This window comes from Pelodiscus sinensis, unplaced genomic scaffold, assembly GCF_049634645.1.
Source record: "Pelodiscus sinensis isolate JC-2024 unplaced genomic scaffold, ASM4963464v1 ctg192, whole genome shotgun sequence".
Taxonomy (NCBI): domain Eukaryota; kingdom Metazoa; phylum Chordata; order Testudines; family Trionychidae; genus Pelodiscus; species Pelodiscus sinensis.
The window spans coordinates 60,835-82,732 of NW_027465990.1; the positions used below are offsets into that span (position 1 = coordinate 60,835).

General features: G+C 70.4%; 1 protein-coding gene across 1 annotated transcript; it reads left to right on the forward strand.

Moving 5' to 3' along the window:
- The first annotated feature begins 586 nt into the window (after positions 1-586).
- MMS19 (MMS19 cytosolic iron-sulfur assembly component) lies at positions 587-20,802 on the forward strand. Its single transcript, XM_075917757.1, is given in 29 exon segments — positions 587-1,145; positions 1,582-1,651; positions 1,740-1,868; positions 1,972-2,033; positions 7,172-7,258; positions 8,970-9,044; positions 9,148-9,225; positions 9,396-9,534; positions 12,954-13,108; positions 13,187-13,265; positions 13,527-13,652; positions 13,762-13,843; positions 14,005-14,102; positions 16,443-16,583; positions 16,860-17,015; positions 17,144-17,243; positions 17,784-17,886; positions 17,967-18,041; positions 18,774-18,900; positions 18,974-19,074; positions 19,143-19,199; positions 19,296-19,308; positions 19,311-19,481; positions 19,569-19,592; positions 19,595-19,650; positions 19,920-20,084; positions 20,163-20,222; positions 20,365-20,465; positions 20,542-20,802. Coding segments are annotated over 29 exon segments (3,144 nt in total). The 5' UTR covers positions 587-659; the 3' UTR covers positions 20,570-20,802.
- Positions 20,803-21,898: the final 1,096 nt, after the last annotated feature.

The window sequence follows — 21,898 nt, forward strand, 5'->3', positions numbered from 1 at the left end:
ACTGGGGGGCTGACACCAGCAGGAGGGGAGGGGCCCGAGGGGGAAGTGCAGGCCAGGGACGGCCCGGGGTACTGGGGGGCTGACACCAGCAGGAGGGGAGGGGCCCGAGGGGGAAGTGCAGGCCGGGGACGGCCCGGGGTACTGGGGGGATGACACCCGCGGGGGGAGGGGCCCGAGGGGGAAGTGCAGGCCAGGGACGGCCCGGGGTACTGGGGGGCTGACACCGGCCCCACACACACCAGCAGAGGTGGGAGGTGGGGTGTCCCAGCCCCGCCTCCTCTCCACCCACTCCCCATGTCGCTCGGGGCGGGGGCTGGGGAAGGAGTGCAGTGGGTCCCGAGGGCACGGCAGAGGCTCAGCCGCGGGGTGCGGCGGTGGAGAGGGTCTGGCGGGGCCACGCGGTGGGGGAGGGGTGCTGGGCCACAGCTGGGGCTGGCTCTCACCTGTGGGGCGGTTGTTGCCCTGCAGTGACGCACTTGGTCCTGTTCTACGAGACCCGGCTGCAGGATCATTACCTGGTGATCCCCGCGGTGCTGCAGGGCCTGCGGGCGCTGGTGAGTGCTGGGAGCCAGCCGCGCTGCTTGGCGGGGGACGGAGCCGGCAGGGCCACGTCTGCTCAGCGCCGTGTGCCTGCCGTGGCCTGTGGCTGCTGCTAACGCATGAGAAGGGGGGGGCAGCTTACGCTTAGGCATGAGGTTGGCTGGCCTGGTTCGCGGGGCAGAGGCGGCTGGCTGGGGCTGGCCTGGTTCGCGGGGCAGAGGCGGCTGGCTGGGGCTGGCCTGGTTCGCGGGGCAGAGGCGGCTGGCTGGGGCTGGCCTGGTTCGCGGGGCAGAGGCGGCTGGCTGGGGCTGGCCTGGTTCGCGGGGCAGAGGCGGCTGGCTGGGGCTGGCCTGGTTCGCGGGGCAGAGGCGGCTGGCTGGGGCTGGCCTGGTTCGCGGGGCAGAGGCGGCTGGCTGGGGCTGGCCTGGTTCGCGGGGCAGAGGCGGCTGGCTGGGGCTGGCCTGGGGGCACCCGCCCTGCTGGGGCGAGGGCTGGCAGCTCTGCACCTTGTTTTCTCTCCGTGTCCCCAGAGTCTGTGCGAGGGGCTGGCCCCGGGCCTGGCCGTGTCGGTGCTCAAAGCCGTCTTCCAGGAGGTGCACGTGCAGGTGAGCCGCGGGAGCCCCTGCTCCAGCCCTTCGCGGGCCCGTGTGTCCCGGGCACGGCCCGGCCAGCCAGGCTGCACAGGTGCCTGTCAGCGCGGGCCTGGGCCCACTCCCCAGCGCCCCCTGCGTGGTGCTGAGCCAGGCCGGGGCAGGGCAGAGCTTGTTCCTGGCGGCCGGTGGCTCCGGGCTGCTCTGGAGCACCTGGAAGCCTGAGCACGGCGCCGTGGCTCCTCTCTGGCCGGGGCAGGGTGGGGCCGTTCAGGCTGTTCTGCAGGCCGCGGTTCTGCTGGGGGACCGTGGCCAGCCTGGTCCCCTCGCATGGTGCCCTCCCCGTCCCCCGCTGACTCCTCCCCCGGGCGTGTGTCCTTGTGTGGGCGCGCCGAGCCCCCCGCTCGGCAGCACGCCCGTGTCCTCCTAACACCTCCGCTCTTCCCTGCAGTCCCTGCCGCAGCTGGATCGCCACACGGTCTACAGCACCATCACCAACTTCATGCGCAGCCGCGAGGCCGGTGAGGCAGGGCGGGGGGCTGGCTGCGCCCGCGGGCCTGGGCTGTGGGGACCCAGGCTCAGCGCTCTGCATGCTCCTTCCCTCTGCAGAGCTGAAGGGCCTGGGCACCGACTTCACTTTCGGCTTCATCCAGGTGATGGACGGGGAGAAGGACCCTCGCAACCTGCTGGTGGCCTTCCAGATCGCCCGCGACCTCGTGCGCAAGGGCTACGCGCTGGGTGAGCGCCTGCGCCGGCCCCCTCGCCCACTGCTCGGGGGGGCTGGCCCCCGGGGCCGCCCGCCTCCCCGCGCTGCTGCTCCAACCTCTGCTCTCCCCTGCAGGCCCCTTTGTGGAGGAGCTCTTCGAAGTGACGTCCTGCTACTTCCCTATTGACTTTACGCCCGTGAGTCTCTCCTGCCCCGTCCCCCCAGGCCGCGTCCTGCCCGCAGGCAGGGTCCCGTGGTGGGTCCGGGGTCCTGGGCCCAGGAGGGGGGGTGAGGCCAGGTTTCCGTGACACGTGTTGCCTTTCTGTGGCTGGAGACGGGTGGAGCAGCCTAGCCCTGCCAACGGCGGCTGAGCAGGATGAACGGCCGCGCTGGCCCCGGCCAAGGGCCCATCCGGCCCAGCGTTGCATTTTCTACCAGCGGCAGTGAACACAGCAGGCTAATTAGCGAGTGATCCCTCCTCCGTCGCCCATTCCCAGCTTCTGACACACACGGGCCAGGGACATCAGCCCTGCCTAGCAGCCTGATGGACCTGCCCTCCAGGAACTTACCTAGTGCTTTTCTAGCTGATCCGGTTCTGGTTTTGGCCTTCCCAACATCCCCTGGCAGGGAGTTCCACAGGTTGGCCGTGTGTTGCCTTGTGTGTGTTTGAATCCTGCTGCCATTGGGGAAATTGCCTGGTTGGTGTGTTAGGTGACGAGGTAACTCGCCCGCCCTTATTCGTGCTCTCCACACTAGTCAAGGCTGGGTAGACCTCGGTCGCATCCCCCGAGTCGCCTCTTTGCCAAGCTGAGCAGCCCCAGGCTTGTCCGCCGCTCCATCCCCGCTTGGCTTTGCTCTTCTCGGAACCTTTTCCAGTTCTCTCTGCGATGGGCGCCTGAGCCTGCAGGCCCCAGTCCCCGCGGGCTGCTCCCCGGGGCGGACATAGCGGCAGCCTGCCATGTTCTGCCTTCTGTGCCCTCTGGCGGTGCTGTGCCTTCGGTTCGCGCTGCCGCCACGCAGGGAGGGGCTCTTGGCAGCGTGATCCCACGGTCTCTTGCTTGAGTGATAACGGGCTCAGGCCCTTTCGTCTTGTGGCAGTTTGGGAAACTGAGTCCCAAGGGCGTTTGTCACGGCTCACAGGTCGCGCCCACACTTGGCCCCTCGGCTCCTGGGCGGAACCCCCCTCTCCAGTGCGGCAACCCACTCTCGGGGGGGCCCCTCCCACCTGGGGGTCCGCCCCTCCGCCTCCAGGACAGAGCCTCTCAGGGCCACCAGCCGCCTGCCTCTGCCGTGAGCCCTTCAGGGGGTCCCCTCCCGCTGAACCCCCAGGGCCTCCCCTCCCCGAGGGAATAGCGCCCCCCTGCTCCCCAGCCCAGAGCGACTATCAGCCAGCACCAAACAGGAGGGGTTAGTGAGCTTTGAACAGCAACGGATCCCTCAGGCCAGTCGGCCCGGGCCCCTGGCCCCGCGTCAGTCTCCCCCGCAGCCGGTCGGCCCGGGCCCCCGGCCCCGCGTCAGTCTCCCCCGCAGCCGGTCGGCCCGGGCCCCCGGCCCCGCGTCAGTCTCCCCCGCAGCCGGTCGGCCCGGGCCCCCGGCCCCGCGTCAGTCTCCCCCGCAGCCGGTCGGCCCGGGCCCCCGGCCCCGCGTCAGTCTCCCCCGCAGCCGGTCGGCCCGGGCCCCCGGCCCACACATCAGTCTCCCCCGCAGCCAGTCGGCCCGGGCCCCCAGCCCCGTGTCAGTCTCCCCCGCAGCCGGTCGGCCCGGGCCCCCGGCCCACACATCAGTCTCCCCCGCAGCCAGTCGGCCCGGGCCCCCGGCCCCGCGTCAGTCTCCCCCGCAGCCAGCTGAGTCCTGCCTGCCCTGCCCTCAGCCCCCCAAAAAACCAGCCCCGGTCTCCCAGCAGAGTCTCCAATACCCCCAGCAACAGCCCCTCCCCCCCCAGTATCTCTCCCCAGGTAAAGGAGTCTCCTGGGCCCCTCTTCTCCGCCCCTCCCCATCCCATGTTCCCCCCTCGCTGGGGCCTGCCGGGCCGGTCGCCGGGGTCCCCTCTGAGCCCCTTGTCTGGTGGGAAGCGGCTGTGTGCTCTGAGCAGGGCCGGGGGTACAAGGCTCCAGTTCTGGGCTGTTCCCTGCAACAACAAACTCCCCCCTTGTCACATTGAACCAGGCACTGAGCACCCCTCCCCCCCCGTGTGCAACCCAACCCCCTTTGAACCCCCCAAGCTCCCCACTGCCTCACCGCGTTACTCTGGGTTCGTCGCCACGGACTTGCCTTGTGAGCCTGGGCCGTGGGACCCCTGTGTAGTGTTCTGCCGGCTGCCTTGGGTAGTTCTGTGTCCTCTGCAAATGCTGCCCCGCTCCTCCCCTTTCCGGATCAGCTGGGAATTGAACAGGGTCGGTCGCAGCATGGACCCTGGGGGACCCCGCCACTGTGAAACCCGACGGTGTTCCTGCCCTTTGCTGCCTCCCTTAGCCGGGGCCCGTCCACACAAGGCCCTTCCCTCTCATCCCGTGGCAGCCTCATTGGCTTAAAGCTTTTGGGGAGGGGCCTTGGCAGAGGCTTTGTGGGACCCTCAGTCCACTAGGGCCACTGGCTGCCCCTGGCCACGTGCCGGGTGGCCCCCTCAGAGAACTCTAGCAGATTGGGGAGGCAGGAGTTCCCTTTCCAGAGACTCTTCCCCAGCACATCGCGCCGCTGGGTGGTCTGGCAGCTCGGCAGCAGCTCGGCCCAGGTGCCTGGGGCTGGAGGCAGGCTTCTTGCCCTGCCCCTGCTCAGTCCGGGCGGCGGGCGCTGGGCGGATGGACGTGCTCGCTGCACCCCAGCTCGGAGTCCTGCGGCGTCCTGGCCGAGTCCTCGGAACCGTCTGCTCCCGGGGACGCGTTACCGTTGATTGGTTTGTTCCCAACCCCCCATGACACCTCACTCTGGGGGGGGGGTGACGGCGAGTTGGGGGTTTCCCGTTCCTGCACCCCCGTAGCAGCCAGAACTGACTCCGCCAGGCGTAGAACAGAGAGGGGTTCACTGCTCCTTCAGGGTACAGCACCGCACAGACGGGATGTGGCTACAGGGGCCCGGGCCAGGGCGCTCAGACCCTAGGGTTAGGGGTCCATCCCTGCTAGGCCCCAGGTTAGCCTCTGCTCTCCATGCTTCCCCGACAGCCTCTGCCCCCCAGCCAGGTGTGGGTCTCCGCCCCCTCCCTTTGTCTCCCCGGGGAGGCTGAGTCTGGGTTAATATACATGTGGGTGAGTCAGTGAGAATCTCACATCCCAGCGCAGGGGACCCCGGGTCACAGAGCAGACAGCCCCCCACTACGCCACAGCTGGTTCCTCCGGTTTGTCGCCTAGAAAGAGCGGCTCAGCTGTGGGAATCTCCCGCACAGCCTCAGGCCTGAAGACGGGCCCGGAATTCGCCCTTGCTCTGCAGCGAGCGTGTTGTCCTCGAGCTCTCCGCTGGCGTCTCGCTCTTCCATGCCCCGCTGGGTGTTTGGCAGCTTCCTGCTTCTTTGCTTGCTGTGCTCGGTGCCCTTGGCTGGCCGCTCGCCGGTTCTTTCCTGGCCTGTCCAAGTGCGCTTGGCCACTTGACTTACCTGAGCTTGCCCTGGCTTTCCTGGGCAGGTTTGGGTTTCCCTGGTTCTCTCCGCCCCTCCTTTGTTTCGCTCTTCGCCGAGAAGCCTGAAGGAATGCCTACCGTAGCAAATGCTAGTGGGAAGGGGGTAGGGTTAGAAAATAAAATAAAGGAACAAGTTAAAAATCACCTAGAAAAGTGAGATGGCTGCAAGTCACCAGGGCCTGATGAAATGCACCTAGAATACTCAAGGAGCTGATAGAGGAGGTATCTGAGCCTCTAGCTACATCTTTGGAAAATCATGGGAGACAGGAGAGATTCCAGAAGACTGGAAAAGGGCAAATCTAGTGCACATCCATAAAAAGGGGAATAAGAACAACCCAGGAACCTACAGACCAGACAGTTTAACCTCTGTGCCAGGAGAGATAATGGAACAAGTACTGAAGGAATTCATCTGCAAACACATGGAAGATAAGGTGATAGGTAGCAGCCAGCATGGATTTGTAAGGAACAAATCATGTCAAACCAATCTGATAGCTCTCTTCGATAGGGTAACGAGTCTTATGGCTAAGGGGGGGCGGTGGATGTGGTATATCTAGACTTTAATAAGGCATTTGACACAGTCTCACATGAGATTCTCATCGATAAACTAGGCAAATACAACTTAAATGGGGCTACTATAAGGTGGGTGCATAACTGGCTGGATAACCGTGCTCAGAGAGTAGTTATTAACGGTTCCCAATCCTGCTGGAAAGGCAGAACAAGTTGGGTTCCGCAGGGGTCTGGTTTAGGACCAGTTCTGTTCAATATCTTCAATCAATTAGATACTGGCATAGAGAGGACGCTTATTGCAGATGATACAAGCTGGGAGGGGTTGCAAGTGCTTTGGAGAATAGGGTCAGAATTCAAACTGATCTGGAGAAACCGGAGAAAGGGTCTGGGGTCAATGGGATGAAGTTCAATAAAGAGAAATGCAAAGTGCTCCACTTAGGAAGGAACAATGAGTCTCACACAGAGCGGGAAGCGACTGCCTAGGAAGGAGTCCTGCAGAAAGGGATCCAGGGGTCAGACTGGACCACAAGCAGAAGATGAGTCAACAGTGTGACGCTGTTGCAAAGAAGCAAACATGATTCTGGGATGAACGAACAGGCGTGTTGTGAGCAAGACACGGGAAGTCATTCTTCCCTTCTCTGTGCTGATCAGGCCCCAATGGGAATCTTGTGTCCAGGTCTGGGCACCGCGTTTCAGGAAAGGTGGAGAAATGGGAGAGGGTCCAGAGAAGAGCAACAGGAATGATGGAAGGTCGAGAGAACATGAGCTGGGAGGGGAGGCTGAAAAAATTGGGCTTGTTTAGTTTGGAAAGGAGAAGACTGAGGGAAATTGAGAGCGGTGTTCAAGTATCTAAGAGTGTCACGGAGCCTCTGGGGACAGGACAAGCAGCAAGGGGCTTAAACTGCAGCAGGGGAGGTTGAGGTTGGACATTAGGAAAAGCCTCCTGCCTGTCAGGGGAGTTAAACGCTGGAATAAATTGCCCAGGGCGGTTGTGGAATCTCCATCTCTGGAGATATTGACGGGCAGACCTGGCAGGGATGGTCTACGGTGCTTGGTCCTGCCGTGGGGGCGGGGGGCTGGACTCGACCTCTCGAGGTCCCTTCCAGTTCTAGGGTTCTATGATTCTCCTCGGAGCTTCAACCCCGGCTGGTCTTGCTGCTCGCGCCGCTCTTCGGGGAATCTGTCTGACGGGCCTCTTGCTCTTTGTGCTTCTCTCCAGCCCCCCAATGACCCTCATGGCGTTCAGAGGGAGGACCTGATTCTGAGCCTCCGGGCCGTGCTGGCCTCCACACCCCTGTTTGCCGAGGTAGGACGCCCTGCGGAGCGCGGATGGCCCGTGAGGCGGCGGAGGGCTGGTGTTTCCGTGCTCTGGGTTGTGACGCGGGAGAGGATGGGCGTTGCCAGGGCTGAGTAAAGCCTGTCGGCCGCGGCTAGACGGCAGGGTGCCTTGCACAGGCCCCGCTCCGGAGAGCCGCCGCGGCTGGCGAAGGGCAGCATGTGCCGGGGGGGAGATCCCCTGATCAGGAAGCGAGGCCGGCCCACTGCAGTGCGGGTGTGGCCGAGTGGGAAGCAAGGGACAGCGCCGAGGTGCGCTGCCTGCATCACCGGCCAGAGCAGAGCAGCCTGCCTTTGGCTCCGCACGCTCATCTCCCTGCCTGGCCCTCAGGCTAGCAGACGTGCCGAGCCGGCTCTGCGGGCAGCCTGGCCGGGAAGCGGCCCCGCCTACAGCCGCCTGCTCTTCTGGCCCCCAAGCGGGGCTAGCGACAGTGGGAGCGATGCTGCAAAGCGGCCTGGCGGGCCGGACCCCCCTGTACCCGGCTGCGCTGCAGGCCACAGTCTGAGCAGCTGGCGGTGGGCGCTCGCCACGTAGCCTGCGTCCCAGGGCATCCCACGCACGGCCAGGCCTAGACCCCACCAGGGGCCTTGTGCCGCGAAGCCCAGTCGCCGCCTGGGATTGGGGCGCAGAGTCCTTTCCCCACTAGCTCCAGGGAGCATAACTGGCGTCTCCCGGCCCTCCTGCCCAGCTAGGCCAGTGCCGCCCCCCGGAGATCAGCCAGGGCTGCAGAGAGATGGCGTCTCTCCCTGGCTGGGGTGGTGGCCAAAAGGCAGCTTTCCCTCCCCAACCCCTCGCCCCGCCTTCCAGGGTCCAGGCGGCCCCTGCCGAGCAGGGCACGTGTCCGCAGCTCAGCTAGTGAGTGGGCGGCAGGGCTCCCTGTCAGCTGGGCACTCGGGAGAGATTCCGGCGCCTCCCCACTGCCCAGCGGCTGTGACGGCGCGTCGGGGTTCCCTGTTCCTGCACCCCCGGAGCAGCCAGAGAACGGGGGGTTGTTGCTCCTCCGGGATACAGCCCGGCACAGACGCGATGTGGCTACAGGAGTCAGGGCCAGGATGCCTCAGAGCCGTGGGGTTAGGGGTCCATCGCCCCCCATAGGCCCTCAGCTTAGGCTGTTCCCTTCATGGTTCCCAGCCACCACTGCCCCCTCCCACGAAACCTGGCGTCCGTCTCCCCCCGGGAAGAGCCTTGTTCCCTGCCCAGGCTGGGCTGGGGTGTCTGGGCCATACACAGGTGGGGGAGTCCGTGGGAATCACAGCCCAGCGCTGGGGACCCGGGTACAGAGCAGACCCCCCACTACGGCCCAGGGGGGCGCCCCCAGCTATGGCTGTTTCTGTTGGTGCACGTCACATGCCTCAGAGCACGTACCAAAATGTATCCCGCACATGGAGGGAACGCGGCGCCTTGGCTGAAGCCTTCCTTCCGTTCTGCGCGGCCCCAGGCGTGCACGCTGGAGGGAGCTGCGGCTGTGGGCTCCGACGTGGGCGCTGACCCTGCCCCTCTGCATGCCGCCCTCCACGGGCTCAGTCCCACGGGCTCTGGGGAAGCCGTGCTGGGTCTCCGCTCTCTGGTGGGACGTGGGCGCTGATGGGCTGGGCCTGCCCTGGCAAGGGCTGCAGGCCCCCATGCGAGCTGTGCCCGGGGGCGGGGGCAGCCCAGGGAGCCTGACTGCCCCTCTCTGCAGTTCCTGCTGCCGCTGCTGCTGGAGAAGCTGGACTCGGAGATGCAGAGCGCCAAGCTGGACTCGCTGCAGACCCTGGTACGGCCACGGGCCCCCCTCCTGCTCGATGGGGCAGGGGCCCGCCTCCCTGGGCCCCGCCCTTGTCCCCGCAGCCCCCTAACGCGGTGCTGGCTCCCCGCAGGGCGCCTGCTGCGCCACCTACGGGCAGAAGGAGCTGCAGGAATTCCTCCCCAGCCTCTGGTCGGCCCTGCGCAGGGAGGTGAGTGCAGCCGGCCCCTGGGGGCCCCGGGGCAGAGAGCGGGAGGGGTCCCCTGGCCCCGCAGGCGAGCCCCGGGGCAGAGCGCTGAGCTGGGCTGGGGCCCTGGCCCAGCCCAGGCCCGTGGGGCCGGCTCCCCGCGGCGGCGCCTGGGCATGTCTGACCCTCCCCAGGTGTTCCAGACGGCCAGCGAGAAGGTGGAGGCGGAGGCTCTGGCTGCGCTGCGCGCCCTGACGGCCTGCCTGTCCCGCGCCGTGCTGCGCTCCGACGCCGCCGACCTGCTGGAGGCCTTCCTCGGCGGCATCCTGCAAGGTAGCTCCCGCCGCGCCCGGCCCGGGGCCTCTGTGTGCCGTGCCCCCCCCAGGCCAGCCTCTCCTGTCCCCCTCCCCGCGCCCGGCCCCGGGGCCTGTGTGCGCCGTGCCCCCCCCCGGCCAGCCTCTCCTGTCCCCCTCCCCGCGCCCGGCCCGGGCCGTGTCCCTGCCCCAGCCTCTCCTGTCCCCCTCCCCGCGCCCGGCCCGGGGCCTGTGTGCGCCGTCCCCCCCCCCCCGGCCAGCCTCTCCTGTCCCCCTCCCCGCGCCCGGCCCCGGGGCCTGTGTGTGCCGTGCCCCCCCCCGGCCAGCCTCTCCTGTCCCCCTCCCCGCGCCCGGCCCCGGGGCCTGTGTGCGTCGTGCCCCCCCCAGGCCAGCCTCTCCTGTCCCCCTCCCCGCGCCCGGCCCCGGGGCCTGTGTGCGCCGTGCCCCCCCCGGCCAGCCTCTCCTATCCCCCTCCCCGCGCCCGGCCCCGGGGCCTGTGTGCGTCGTGCCCCCCCCAGGCCAGCCTCTCCTGTCCCCCTCCCCGCGCCCGGCCCCGGGGCCTGTGTGCGCCGTGCCCCCCCCGGCCAGCCTCTCCTATCCCCCTCCCCGCGCCCGGCCCCCGGGGCCTGTGTGCGCCGTGCCCCCCCCCCCCCCGGCCAGCCTCTCCTGTCCCCCTCCCCGCGCCCGGCCCCCGGGGCCTGTGTGCGCCGTGCCCCCCCCGGCCAGCCTCTCCTGTCCCCCTCCCCGCGCCCGGCCCCGGGGCCTGTGTGCGCCGTGCCCCCCCCCCCCCCCGGCCAGCCTCTCCTATCCCCCTCCCCGCGCCCGGGGCCTGTGTGCGCCGTGCCCCCCCCCCCCCCCCGGTCAGCCTCTCCTGTCCACTCCCCGCGCCCGGCCCCGGGGCCTGTGTGCGCCGTGCCCCCCCCGGCCAGCCTCTCCTGTCCCTCTCCCCGCGCCCGGCCCCGGGGCCTGTGTGCGCCGTGCCCCCCCCGGCCAGCCTCTCCTGTCCCTCTCCCCCGCGCCCGTCCCGGGGCCTCTGTGCGCCGTGCCCCCCCCCGGCCAGCCTCTCCTGTCCCCCTCCCCGCGCCCAGGCCCCAGGGCCTGTGTGCGCCGTGCCCCCCCCCCCGGCCAGCCTCTCCTGTCCCCCTCCCCGCGCCCGGCCCCGGGGCCTGTGTGTGCCGTGCCCCCCTCTCCCCGCGCCCGGCCCGGGGCCTGTGTGCGTCGTGCCCCCCCCCGGCCAGCCTCTCCTGTCCCCCTCCCCGCGCCCGGCCCCGGGGCCTGTGTGCGCCGTGCCCCCCCCGGCCAGCCTCTCCTGTCCCCCTCCCCGCGCCCGGCCCCGGGGCCTGTGTGCGCCGTGCCCCCCCCGGCCAGCCTCTCCTGTCCCTCTCCCGCGCCCGTCCCGGGCCTGTGTGTGCCGTGCCCCCCTCTCCCCGCGCCCGGCCCGGGGCCTGTGTGCGTCGTGCCCCCCCCGGCCAGCCTCTCCTGTCCCCCTCCCCGCGCCCGGCCCCGGGGCCTGTGTGCGCCGTGCCCCCCCCGGCCAGCCTCTCCTGTCCCCCTCCCCGCGCCCGGCCCCGGGGCCTGTGTGCGCTGTGCCCCCCCCCCCGGCCAGCCTCTCCTGTCCCCCTCCCCGCGCCGGCCCCGGGGCCTGTGTGCGCCGTGCCCCCCCCGGCCAGCCTCTCCTGTCCCCCTCCCCGCGCCGGCCCCGGGGCCTGTGTGCGCCGTGCCCCCCTCTCCCCGCGCCCGTCCCGGGCCTCTGTGCGCCGTGCCCCCCCCCGGCCAGCCTCTCCTGTGCCCCTCCCCGCGCCCGGCCCCGGGGCCTGTGTGCGCCGTGCCCCCCCGGCCAGCCTCTCCTGTCCCCCTCCCCGCGCCCGGCCCCGGGGCCTGTGTGCGCCGTGCCCCCCCCGGCCAGCCTCTCCTGTCCCCCTCCCCGCGCCCGGCCCCGGGGCCTGTGTGCGCCGTGCCCCCCCCGGCCAGCCTCTCCTGTCCCCCTCCCCGCGCCCGGCCCCGGGGCCTGTGTGCGCCGTGCCCCCCCCGGCCAGCCTCTCCTGTCCCCCTCCCCGCGCCCGGCCCCGGGGCCTGTGTGTGCCGTGCCCCCCTCTCCCCGCGCCCGTCCCGGGGCCTCTGTGCGCCGTGCCCCCCCCCGGCCAGCCTCTCCTGTCCCCCTCCCCGCGCCCGGCCCCGGAGCCTGTGTGCGCCGTGCCCCCCCCGGCCAGCCTCTCCTGTCCCCCTCCCTGCGCCCGGCCCCGGGGCCTCTGTGCGCCGTGCCCCCCCGGCCAGCCTCTCCTGTCCCCCTCCCCGCGCCCGGCCCGGGGCCTGTGTGTGCCGTGCCCCCCTCTCCCCGCGCCCGGCCCGGGGCCTCTGTGCGCCGTGCCCCCCCCGGCCAGCCTCTCCTGTCCCCCTCCCCGCGCCCGGCCCAGGGCCTCTGTGCGCCGTGCCTCCCCCGGCCAGCCTCTCCTGTCCCCCTCCCCGCGCCCGGCCCTGGGGCCTGTGTGCGCCGTGCCCCCCCCCCGGCCAGCCTCTCCTATCCCCCTCCCCACGCCCGGCCTGGGGCCTGTGTGCGCCGTTCCCCCCCCCCCCCCCGGCCAGCCTCTCCTATCCCCCTCCCCGCGCCCGGCCCTGGGGCCTGTGTGCGCCGTGCCCCCCCCGGCCAGCCTCTCCTGTCCCCCTCCCCGCGCCCGGCCCTGGGCCTGTGTGCGCCGTGCCCCCCCCCGGCCAGCCTCTCCTGTCCCCCTCCCCGCGCCCGGCCCGGGGGCCTGTGTGCGTCGTGCCCCCCCCGGCCAGCCTCTCCTGTCCCCCTCCCCGCGCCTGGCCCGGGGCCTGTGTGCGCCGTGCCCCCCCCCGGCCAGCCTCTCCTGTCCCCCTCCCCGCGCCCGGCCCGGGGCCTGTGTGCGCCATGCCCCCCCCCGGCCAGCCTCTCCTATCCCCCTCCCCGCACCCGGGGCCTGTGTGCGCCGTGCCCCCCCCCCCCCCCCGGCCAGCCTCTCCTATCCCCCTCCCCGCGCCCGGCCCGGGCCTCTGTGCGCCGTGCCCCCCCCCCGGCCAGCCTCTCCTATCCCCCTCCCCGCGCCCGGGGCCTGTGTGCGCCGTGCCCCCCCTCCCCCGGCCAGCCTCTCCTGTCCCCTCCCCGCGCCCGGCCCCGGGGCCTGTGTGCGCCGTGCCCCCCCCCCCGGCCAGCCTCTCCTGTCCCCCTCCCCGCGTCCGGCCCCGGGCCTGTGTGCGGCCGTGCCCCCCCCTCTCCTGTCCCCCTCCCCACGTCCGGCCCGGGGCCTGTGTGCGCCGTGCCCCCCCCCGGCCAGCCTCTCCTATCCCCCTCCCCGCGCCCGGCTCCGGATGGCCCCTCCCGGTTCTGCCCGGTGCTGACTCCTGTCCTGTCCCCATGCCCCCCCCAGGGCGTGGCTGGGAAGTGAGTCTCCGGGGAGGGGCTGACGCCTGCTCTCTCAGACTGCAGGCACCATCTGTGTGAGCCGGACATGAAGCTGGTGTGGCCGAGTGCCAAGCTCCTGCAGGCAGCGGCGGGCGCCTCCTTCCGCGCCGGCCACCGGATCAGCAGCAGCGTGGTGCCCCTGCTGCTGGAGCAGTACAACCAGCACCCGCAGGTGAGGGAGCCCAGGCCCGCGGGCGCCACTGCCCCGCGAGGCCTGGCCCTGACCGGGCGCTGCCGCTCTCCCCTCTAGAGCAGCCAGCGGAGGACCCTCCTGGAGATGCTTCTGGGCTTCTTGGAGCTGCAGCAGAAGTGGGGGCAGGAGGATGACGGTGAGGCTGTTGCGCCAGCCCCTCTGGGGGGCGCCTGGGGGGCAGGGGGTTTTGCTGTCACTGGCGTATGCCCCCCACTTTCCTGTGGGCCGGTGGCACCTGGCCCGAGAAGGGCCCCGGCGGGCAGCGAGCCAGCACCCGCCCCGCCCCGCCCCGCCCCAGGGCTGCGCTCCGGGCACGCGGCCGGCAGGAACGCTGTCGCGCACACGGGGCCTGCGAGGCGGCTTGTGCCCGCAGGCCCTGAGGCTCCGTGTCCCCCAGAGGAGAGCGCCCTGCGCCGCGCCCGAGCCCCGCTGTGCTGCGTGCTGTTCTCGGCGCTGACGGACCCCAGCGTGCAGCTGCAGTTGGTGGGGATCCGAGCCCTGACCGTCCTGGGCACGCTGCCAGGTTGGTGTCTGCCGACGGTCCCCTCCTGCCGCCACCCGGGCCTGGCCCCGCTGCGTTGCGCTGGGAGCTCGCTGGGCAGTGGGCTGGGCTCAGGCGTGTCTCCTTTCAGGGCTCCTGGCTCCCCCCGACGTGGAGCTGGTTGTGGATCACCTGACCCGGCTCGTCTTGGAGGCGGACGATTCCCAGAGCTGGTGAGGGCTGCGGGGTCCCTGCCAGTGGGCAGGCCTGGCTAGAGCAGAGCCAGCGCCCTGCGCCTCCGGGAACGGGGCGAACCCTCCGGCCCCTGGTTGGGGCTGCTCTGAGCCCGGTGCCCGCGGCCCCACCCAGCAGCTCCCCCTCTTCTCCCTGGCAGCACGGCTGCGATGGAGGCCGCCGGAGCGCTGGCCCCCCTCCACCCAGGAGCCTTCACGGCGCGCATGGTGCACAGGCTGGCAGGGCAGCTGCAGTCAGGTACGGGGGCCGGGCTGGGCTGGGGAGGAAGAGGGCAATTCTCTGGTGGGAGAGGATGTAACCCCTCCCCCCGCCGCCGTGGCACTGCCCGTACGGCGCTGTGTCTCCTCCCCTGCCGCCGTGGCACTGCCCGTACGGCGCTGTGTCTCCTCCCCCCGCCGCCGTGGCACTGCCCGTACGGCGCTGTGTCTCCTCCCCCTGCCGCCGTGGCACTGCCCGTACGGCGCTGTGTCTCCTCCCCCGCCGCCGTGGCACTGCCCGTACGGTGCTGTGTCTCTTCCCCCCGCCGCCGTGGCACTGCCCGTACGGCGCTCTCTTCTCCCCCTGCCGCCGCGGCACTGCCCGTACGGCGCTGTGTCTCCTCCCCCCGCCGCCGTGGCACTGCCCGTACGGCGCTGTGTCTCCTCCCCCCGCCGCCGTGGCACTGCCCGTATGGTGCTGTGTCCCCTCCCCCTGCCGCCGTGGCACTGCCCGTATGGTGCTGTCTCCTCCCTCTGCCTCCTAGCTGTGTCTCCTCCTCGGCTGTGTCTAGACTGCATCCCTTTTCTGTAAAATAAGGAATCTTCCGGAAAAGGCTGTATTTTCCAAAAGATCCCGTCTAGACTGGCGCTTTTTTCTGGCCAAGCTCCGAGCCGGAGAAAGCAGCAGCCATGTTATGCAAATGAAACAGGGGATTTAAATCCCCGCTTCATTTGCAATTGCGATGTGTCTAATTTGCATCCCTTTTACGGAAAAGGGTGCAGTCTAGACACAGCCCTCCTGTCTCCCAGCTGGCGCTACTAGAAGATGGATGCATGACTGCTGGAGAACCGTTCTCAGAAAGTAGTTCTTAACGGTTCGCAGTCCTGCTGGAAGGGTGTAACAAGGGGGGTTCCGCAGGGCTCTGGTCAGGGACCGGTCTGTTCAATACCTTCCTCAATAATTTGGATACTGGCAGAGAGAGGACGCTTATTGAGTCTGCAGATGATACAAGCTGGGAGGGGTGGCGAGAGCTTTGGGGCAGGGTCAGAATTCAAACTGATCTGGACAAACTGGAGAAATGGTCTGAGGTCAATGGGATGAAGTTCATAGAATCATAGAACGAAGAGACCTCAGGAGGTCAAGTCCAGCCCCCTGCTCTAGGCAGGACCAACCCAACTAAATCAACCCAGCCAGGGCTGTGTCCAGCCGAGACTTAAACACCCCTAGGGATGGAGATTCCACCACCTCCCTAGGGAACCCAGCCCAGGGCTTCCTCATCCTCCTAGGGAAAGAGTTTTTCCTAATATCCAACCTGGACCTCCCCACTGCAACTTGAGCCCATTGCTCCTTGTTCTGCATCTGTCACTACTGAGAACAGCCTCTCTCCATCCTCCTTTGAACCTCCCTTCAGGGAGTTGCAGGCTGCTCTCAGATCCCCCCTCACTCTTCTCTTCTGCAGACTTAACAAACCCCAATCCCTCAGCCTCTCCTGTAGGTCATATGCTCCAGTCTCCTCATCATTTCGGTTGCCCTCAGCTGGACCCTCTCCAATGCGTCCACATCCCTTCTGTAGTGGGGGGCCCAGAACTGGACACAACACTCCAGATGTGGCCTCACCAGAGCCCAATAAAGGGGGAATGACGACATCTCTGGATCTGTTCAATAAGGACAAATGCCAAGTGCTCCCCTTGGGAAGGACCGATCCGTGTCTCACACACAACAGGAAGCGACTGTCAGGAAGGCGTCCGGCAGGAAGGGGTCTAGGGGCAGAGCAGGCCACAAGCTGAATGAGTCAGCAGTGAGATGCTGTTGCAAAAAAGCAAACGTGCTTCTGGCAGCACGAACAGGAGTGTGTGAGCAAGACACGAGGAGTCGTTCTCCCGCTCTGCTCTGCGCTGGTCAGGCCTCAGCTGGAGTCTTGTGTCCAGGTCTGGGCACCGCGTGGCAGGAACGATGTGGAGAAATGGGAGAGGGTCCAGAGAAGAGCACAAGAACGAGGAAGGGTTTAGAGAACATGAGCTCTGGGGGAGGCGGAAGGAACTGGGCTGGTTTAGTTTGGAAAGGAGAAGACAGAGGGGCCATGAGAGCGGTGTTCAAGTATCTAAAAGGGCGTCACATGGGGGGGGGGGATTGTTCCCCTTGGCCTCTGGGGACAGGACAAGCAGCAAGGGGCTTAAACTGCAGCAGGGAGGTTGAGGTTGGACATTAGGAAAAACTTCCTGCCTGTCGGGGGGGTTCCACGCTGGAATCAGTTGCCTGGGGAGGCTGTGGAGTCTCCTTCCCTGGAGCATCTCACTGCGCAGAGCCGTGCCCTCTCCTGGGGCATCTCCCTCCCCGCCGGGCTGTGCCAGGATCTCATCTCTGTGTTGCTGCTTTCAGAGCAGGAGGAGGCAGAGGGGCGACCCCGGGGCTCCCTGTGGGCACGGTGCCTGCAGGGCCTGGCAGCAGTGTCCACCCACCCTGGGATCGTGCGGGAGACCGTCCCTGTGCTGCTGCAGTGTCTGCGCCAGGTGCCGAGAGGTGAGAGAGGTCCTTCCGCGGGAATCCTGCCAGAGCTTTCCCGGGTTCCAGCGGGAGCTGGCAGCGGGGCCTGCGGGGGCAGCAGCAGAGAGCTGCGTGCATAGGTGGTGCCCGGGGCAGGGCTGAGGAGCCTCAGCAGAGCCCCAGGGGGCTGCGGGTCGGGGCTGAGGAGGCCCGGCAGCACTTGGTAACTTGTCCGTGTGCTGCTTGGCATCTGCCTCCTCCTGGCCCTGCGTGGGCGGGGGGTGGGGTGCTCATGGCCTCTGTGCCCTGCAGGCAGCATGCCAGCGGACGCCTGCGACGTGGTGGCCGTGTGCCAGAGCCTGCGGCGGGTGGCGGTGCAGTGCCAGTCGGATGCTGAGAGCTGCTGGTACTGCCACCAGACCGTGGTGCCCTGCCTGCTTGCTGTGGCCGTGCAGGCTGCCGTGCAAGGTGAGGCCCGAGCATGGCCGTACGACGGGCACGAGGCACTGGGCAGCCTGCCAGGCCCGGCCCCTGGGGTGCGACTCCCTGCCGGGCAGCGCCGCCCACTGACCTGCCCTTTCCTCGGCTGCCTGCAGGGGGCGCCCCTTCGCCGCTGGGGAAGCTGCTGCTGGAGGAGACGAGCCTGGCTGCCATGGTGCCTGTCATCAGCGCGGCCAGCAGCCACCTGTGCCCCGAGTGAGTCGCCCCGGGCCAGGCCGCGGGCTCTAGGGGTGCCGGGGGGGCCTGTCAAGTCACGGGGGGGGGCTGCTTCCCCCGGGCCCGCCACAGCAGCCAGTCCAGCTGGGTCAGGCCCCGGGCGGCCCCTCGCCCAGCGTGGGCAGCGACTCCCCCAGGGCCCGCCCGGCCCGGCCCAGGCTGGCTGGTGGCCTGGGGAACAGAAGGTTCCAGCAGGGCCCGGCTGCAGGGAGCCCCTGGGCTCCGACTCAGTCTGCCTCCTTGCAGCCCCCCCCCCCCCCGGGTCCCCTCCAGCCCTTCGCTCGCCAGCTGCTCAGCCTCCCTGCGGGGAGAGCCTGGGCCCTGGGCGCCGTGTGCTGGGGACTCGCTCTGCCAGCGGCCAGGCCCAGGCAGGCGACACCCGCAGCCTCGCCTCAGCCTGTCCTGAGACCAGGGAAACTGAGGCACGCGGGCATCCGGGGGCTGGGAGCCTGGCCATGGCTCCGGGCTCTCTCCAGAGCAGCACGTCCCAGTATCTCTGAGGCTCCCCTCTCTCTGCAGGCTGGCTGCCCAGAGTGCCTCTCGGGTGGTGCCCCTCTTCCTGGATGGGGAGGTCTCCTTCCTGCCCCTGGACAGCTGCCCCTGCCCCTTCCAGCCGTTCCAGGTGAGTGGGGGAGGGGAAGGGCTGGGGTGGGGCGGGGGCAGGGGCAGTGGGTGACACTGGCGCTGCTCTTCCCCATGCAGGGCGGGCAGCAAGGAGCTGCACAAAGCCGCCTCGTCGCCCTGCTCATGGCCTTCGTCTGCTCCTTGCCCAGGAACGTAAGTGAGGGGCTGAGGAGGCCGGGGGGTGGCAGGCGGGGGGGCGGGGCCAGGGGAGGTGGGACGGGGCTGGCAGGGCCGGGGGGCGGCGGGCCCGGGCTAGGGGGGGACGGGACCGGGGAAGGTGGGACAGGGCCGGGGGCCGGCGGCTAGGGGGCGGTGGGCCCGGGCTGGCGGGCCGGGGGGCAGCGGGCCGGGGGGTGGCAGGCGGGGCTGGCGGGGCCGGGCTAGGGGGGACGGGACCGGGGAAAGTGGACAGGGCCGGGGGCCGGCGGCTAGGGGGCGGAGGGCCCGGGCTGGCGGGTGGCAGGCGGGGCTGGGCTAGGGGGGACGGGACCGGGAAGTGGGACAGGGCCGGCGGCTAGGGGGCGGTGGGCCCGGGCTGGCGGGCCGGGGGGGCGCAGGCGGGGCTGGCGGGGCCGGGCTAGGGGGGGACGGGACCGGGGAAGGTGGGACGGGGCCGGCGGCTAGGGGGTGGTGGGCCCGGGCTGGCGGGCCGGGGGGGCAACGGGCCGGGGGGGTGCAGGCGGGGCTGGGCTAGGGGGGGACGGGACCGGGGAAGGTGGGCTGGAGGTGGGACAGGGCCGGGGGCCGGCGGCTAGGGGGGGACGGGACCGGGGAAGGTGGGACAGAGCCGGGGGCCGGCGGCTAGGGGGCGGAGGGCCCGGGCTGGCGGGCCGGGGGGGCAGCGGGCCGGGGGGCAGCGGCCATCCTGCTTCTGCTCCCTTCCAGGTGCCGATTGGCCAGCAGGACCGGCTGCTGCAGGAGCTGCTGGCCTTGAGCTGTTCCTGCGCCTGCCCCTTCGCCGCCACGGCAGCCGCCAAGTGCTTTGCGGGGCTGGTGAACAAGCACCCGGCAGGTAAGGGGGCACCGAGCGGACTCCCCGCGCCGGCCCCAGGCCCTCAGCCTGAGCCTGACCCGCCTGTCCGCAGGGCCGCAGCTGGACCAGCTCTTGGGCACGGCCGTGAAGAGCGTGGAGGCCGGCCTGGCCGAGGGGCCGCTCCGAAGCCAGGCCCTCACCCTGCTGCTCTGGGTAAGCTGGCGGCTGGGGGAGGGGGCGCGGCTGCACCCTCTGGCCCGCTGACCTCTCTCCGCCCGCAGGTGACCAAAGCGCTGGTGCTGCGCTACCACCCGCTGAGCTCCTGCCTGACCGACAAGGTGAGCAGCCGGCCCCGGGGGCGTGCGCAGGGAGGCTCCATGTGGCCCGCTGGCACCTGCCTCCGCTCAGCCTCAGGGCTCCTCTGCCCCCTGCAGCTGCTGGGCCTGCTGGCGACGCGGCGCTGGGCCCCGTGGCAGCCGACGGCGTGGCGCTGCTCATGGCCGACGCCCCGGACGTGCTGCACAGGGAGGGCCACGCCGACGTGCGCATCATGTTCCGCCAGCGCTTCTTCACCGACAACGTGCCCAAGCTGGTGCGGGGCTTCCACGCCGCCGGCCCGGGTGAGCCGCGTGGGGGGGGCAGCGCGCGCCCGTGGCCCGCAGGCTGCCCCTCGCCGTGGGCCTGACTCGCTCCCCTGCTCTCCCCAGGCGTGAAGGCCAACTACCTGAAGGGCTCTCCCACGTGCTGAACCACCTGCCTCGGGCCGTGCTGCTGACAGAGCTGCCCACGGTGAGGGCCGGGCCGGGCGGGGGGCGGGGGGGCCGGGCGGGAGGCTGGGAGGGCCGGGGGCCAGGCCGGGGGGGGAGGGCCGGGCGGGGGACTGGGAGGGCCGGGGGCCAGGCCGGGGGGGGGGGAGGGCCGGCAGGAGGCTGGGGGGGCCGGGGGCCAGGCCGGGGGGGGGAGGGCCGGGCGGGGGGCCGGGGGCCAGGCCGGGGGGGAGGGCCGGGCGGGAGGCTGGGGGGGCCGGGGGCCAGGCCACTCACTGCCTATCGCCCCAGCTGCTGTCACTGCTGCTCGAGGCCTTGTCCCTGCCCGGACCGCGTGGTGCAGCTCTCCACCTCCGCTGCCTGCAGCCTCTGCTGCTGGAGGCGCCGCACGTCATGAGCCTGCACGTCGACACCCTGGTCACCAAGTTCCTGAGCCTGAGCGACAGCCCTGCCATGGTGCGTGCCCGGCCCCGCTGCCCCCCCCCGTGCCTGTCTGGTGCACCCTGCCCACCCACTCACCCCTCTGTCTTCCAGGCCATCCGCATTGCTGCCCTGCAGTGTGTCTATGCACTGACCAGCCTGCCCACCCCTGCGGTAAGTGCCGGTTCCCAACAGCCTGGGGAGCTGAATGGCCGTGGCTGCTCCAGGTGGAAAGGGGGCCCCTAGCGGGGGGGCTGCTCGGCCTGTGTCCCTGGTGCCCCAGACCCGGTGCTGATGGGTCGCACTCTCCCTCCAGCTGCTCCCCTACAAGCCCCGGGTGCTGCGGGCCCTGGCCCGGCCCCTGGACGACATGAAGCGGCTGGTGCGGAAGGAGGCGGTGGTGGCTCGCGGGGAATGGTGAGTGCGGGCGTGCGAGGGGCGAGTCGCTGGCCGGAGCCCATCCCTGAGCCTGCTGCCCGTTCTGTGCCCGCAGGTTCCTGCTGGGCAGCCCTGGCAGGTGAGGCCCTGCCCCGACCCGACCGACCGACCGTCTCACCAGGATCCCTAGCCAGCTGCGTGTTGGCCCACTGCCCGCCTGAGCCCTGCGCCCGCCTGCTCCTGGCGCTGGCTGTCTGCAGAGGGAGAGCTGCGGGGCGGCCCTGCTCCTGCTGGCCGGAGGGGGGCGGGCGCCTGACCCTGGCTGGGAGGGTGGGGCACGGACCCCTGAGCCAGCTCAATAAAGACGTTTTGCTAATGGCTGGAGTGGGGAAGATTGGGGGGGGGGCGCGGAGGCTGCAGCTGGACACCTTGCTGGGAGCTCTGATCCCCCCCAGGGCCGCGGGTGCCCTGGTAACAGCCCCTGCTGGGGCTTTGCGGCCCACACACCAGGATGGACCCTTCGCTCGCGCGGGGGGGAGGCAGTACCTGTCCGGCTGGGCGCCAGGCTGAGTTCTCCAGCCCCATTGCTGGGGGGGGGGAAAGGGGGGAAACGGGGGGGGAGGCAGTACTTGTCTGGCTGGGGCACCAGGCTGAGTTCTGCAGCCCCAGTGCTGGGGGGGGTATGGGGGAAGGGGGGGGAGGAGGCAGTACGTGTCCGGCTGGGTGCCAGGCTGAGTTCTGCAGCCCCAGTGCTGGGGGGGATGGGGGGGGAAGGGGGGGGGAGGCGGCAGTACGTGTCCGGCTGGGCACCAGGCTGAGTTCTGCAGCCCCAGTGCTGGGGGGGGATGGGGGGGGGGAGGCAGCACATGTCCGGCTGGGCGCCAGGCTGAGTTCTGCAGCCCCAGTGCTGGGGGGGAAGGGGGGGGGAGGCGGCAGTACCTGTCCGGCTGGGCACCAGGCTGAGTTCTGCAGCCCCAGTGCTGGGGGGGGATGGGGGGGGAAGGGGGGGGGAGGGCGGCAGTCGTGTCCGGCTGGGCACCAGGCTGAGTTCTGCAGCCCCAGTGCTGGGGGGGATGGGGGGGGGGAGGCAGCACGTGTCCGGCTGGGCGCCAGGCTGAGTTCTGCAGCCCCAGTGCTGGGGGGGAAGGGGGGGGGAGGCGGCAGTACCTGTCCGGCTGGGCGCCAGGCTGAGTTCTGCAGCCCCAGTGCTGGGGGGAAGGGGGGGGGAGGCGGCAGTACCTGTCCGGCTGGGCACCAGGCTGAGTTCTGCAGCCCCAGTGCTGGGGGGGAAGGGGGGGGGAGGCGGCAGTACCTGTCCGGCTGGGCACCAGGCTGAGTTCTGCAGCCCCAGTGCTGGGGGGGGATGGGGGGGGAAGGGGGGGGGGAGGCAGTACGTGTCCGGCTGGGCGCCAGGCTGCGTTCTGCAGCCCCAGTGCTGGGGGGGGAAGGGGGGGGGAGGAGGCAGTACGTGT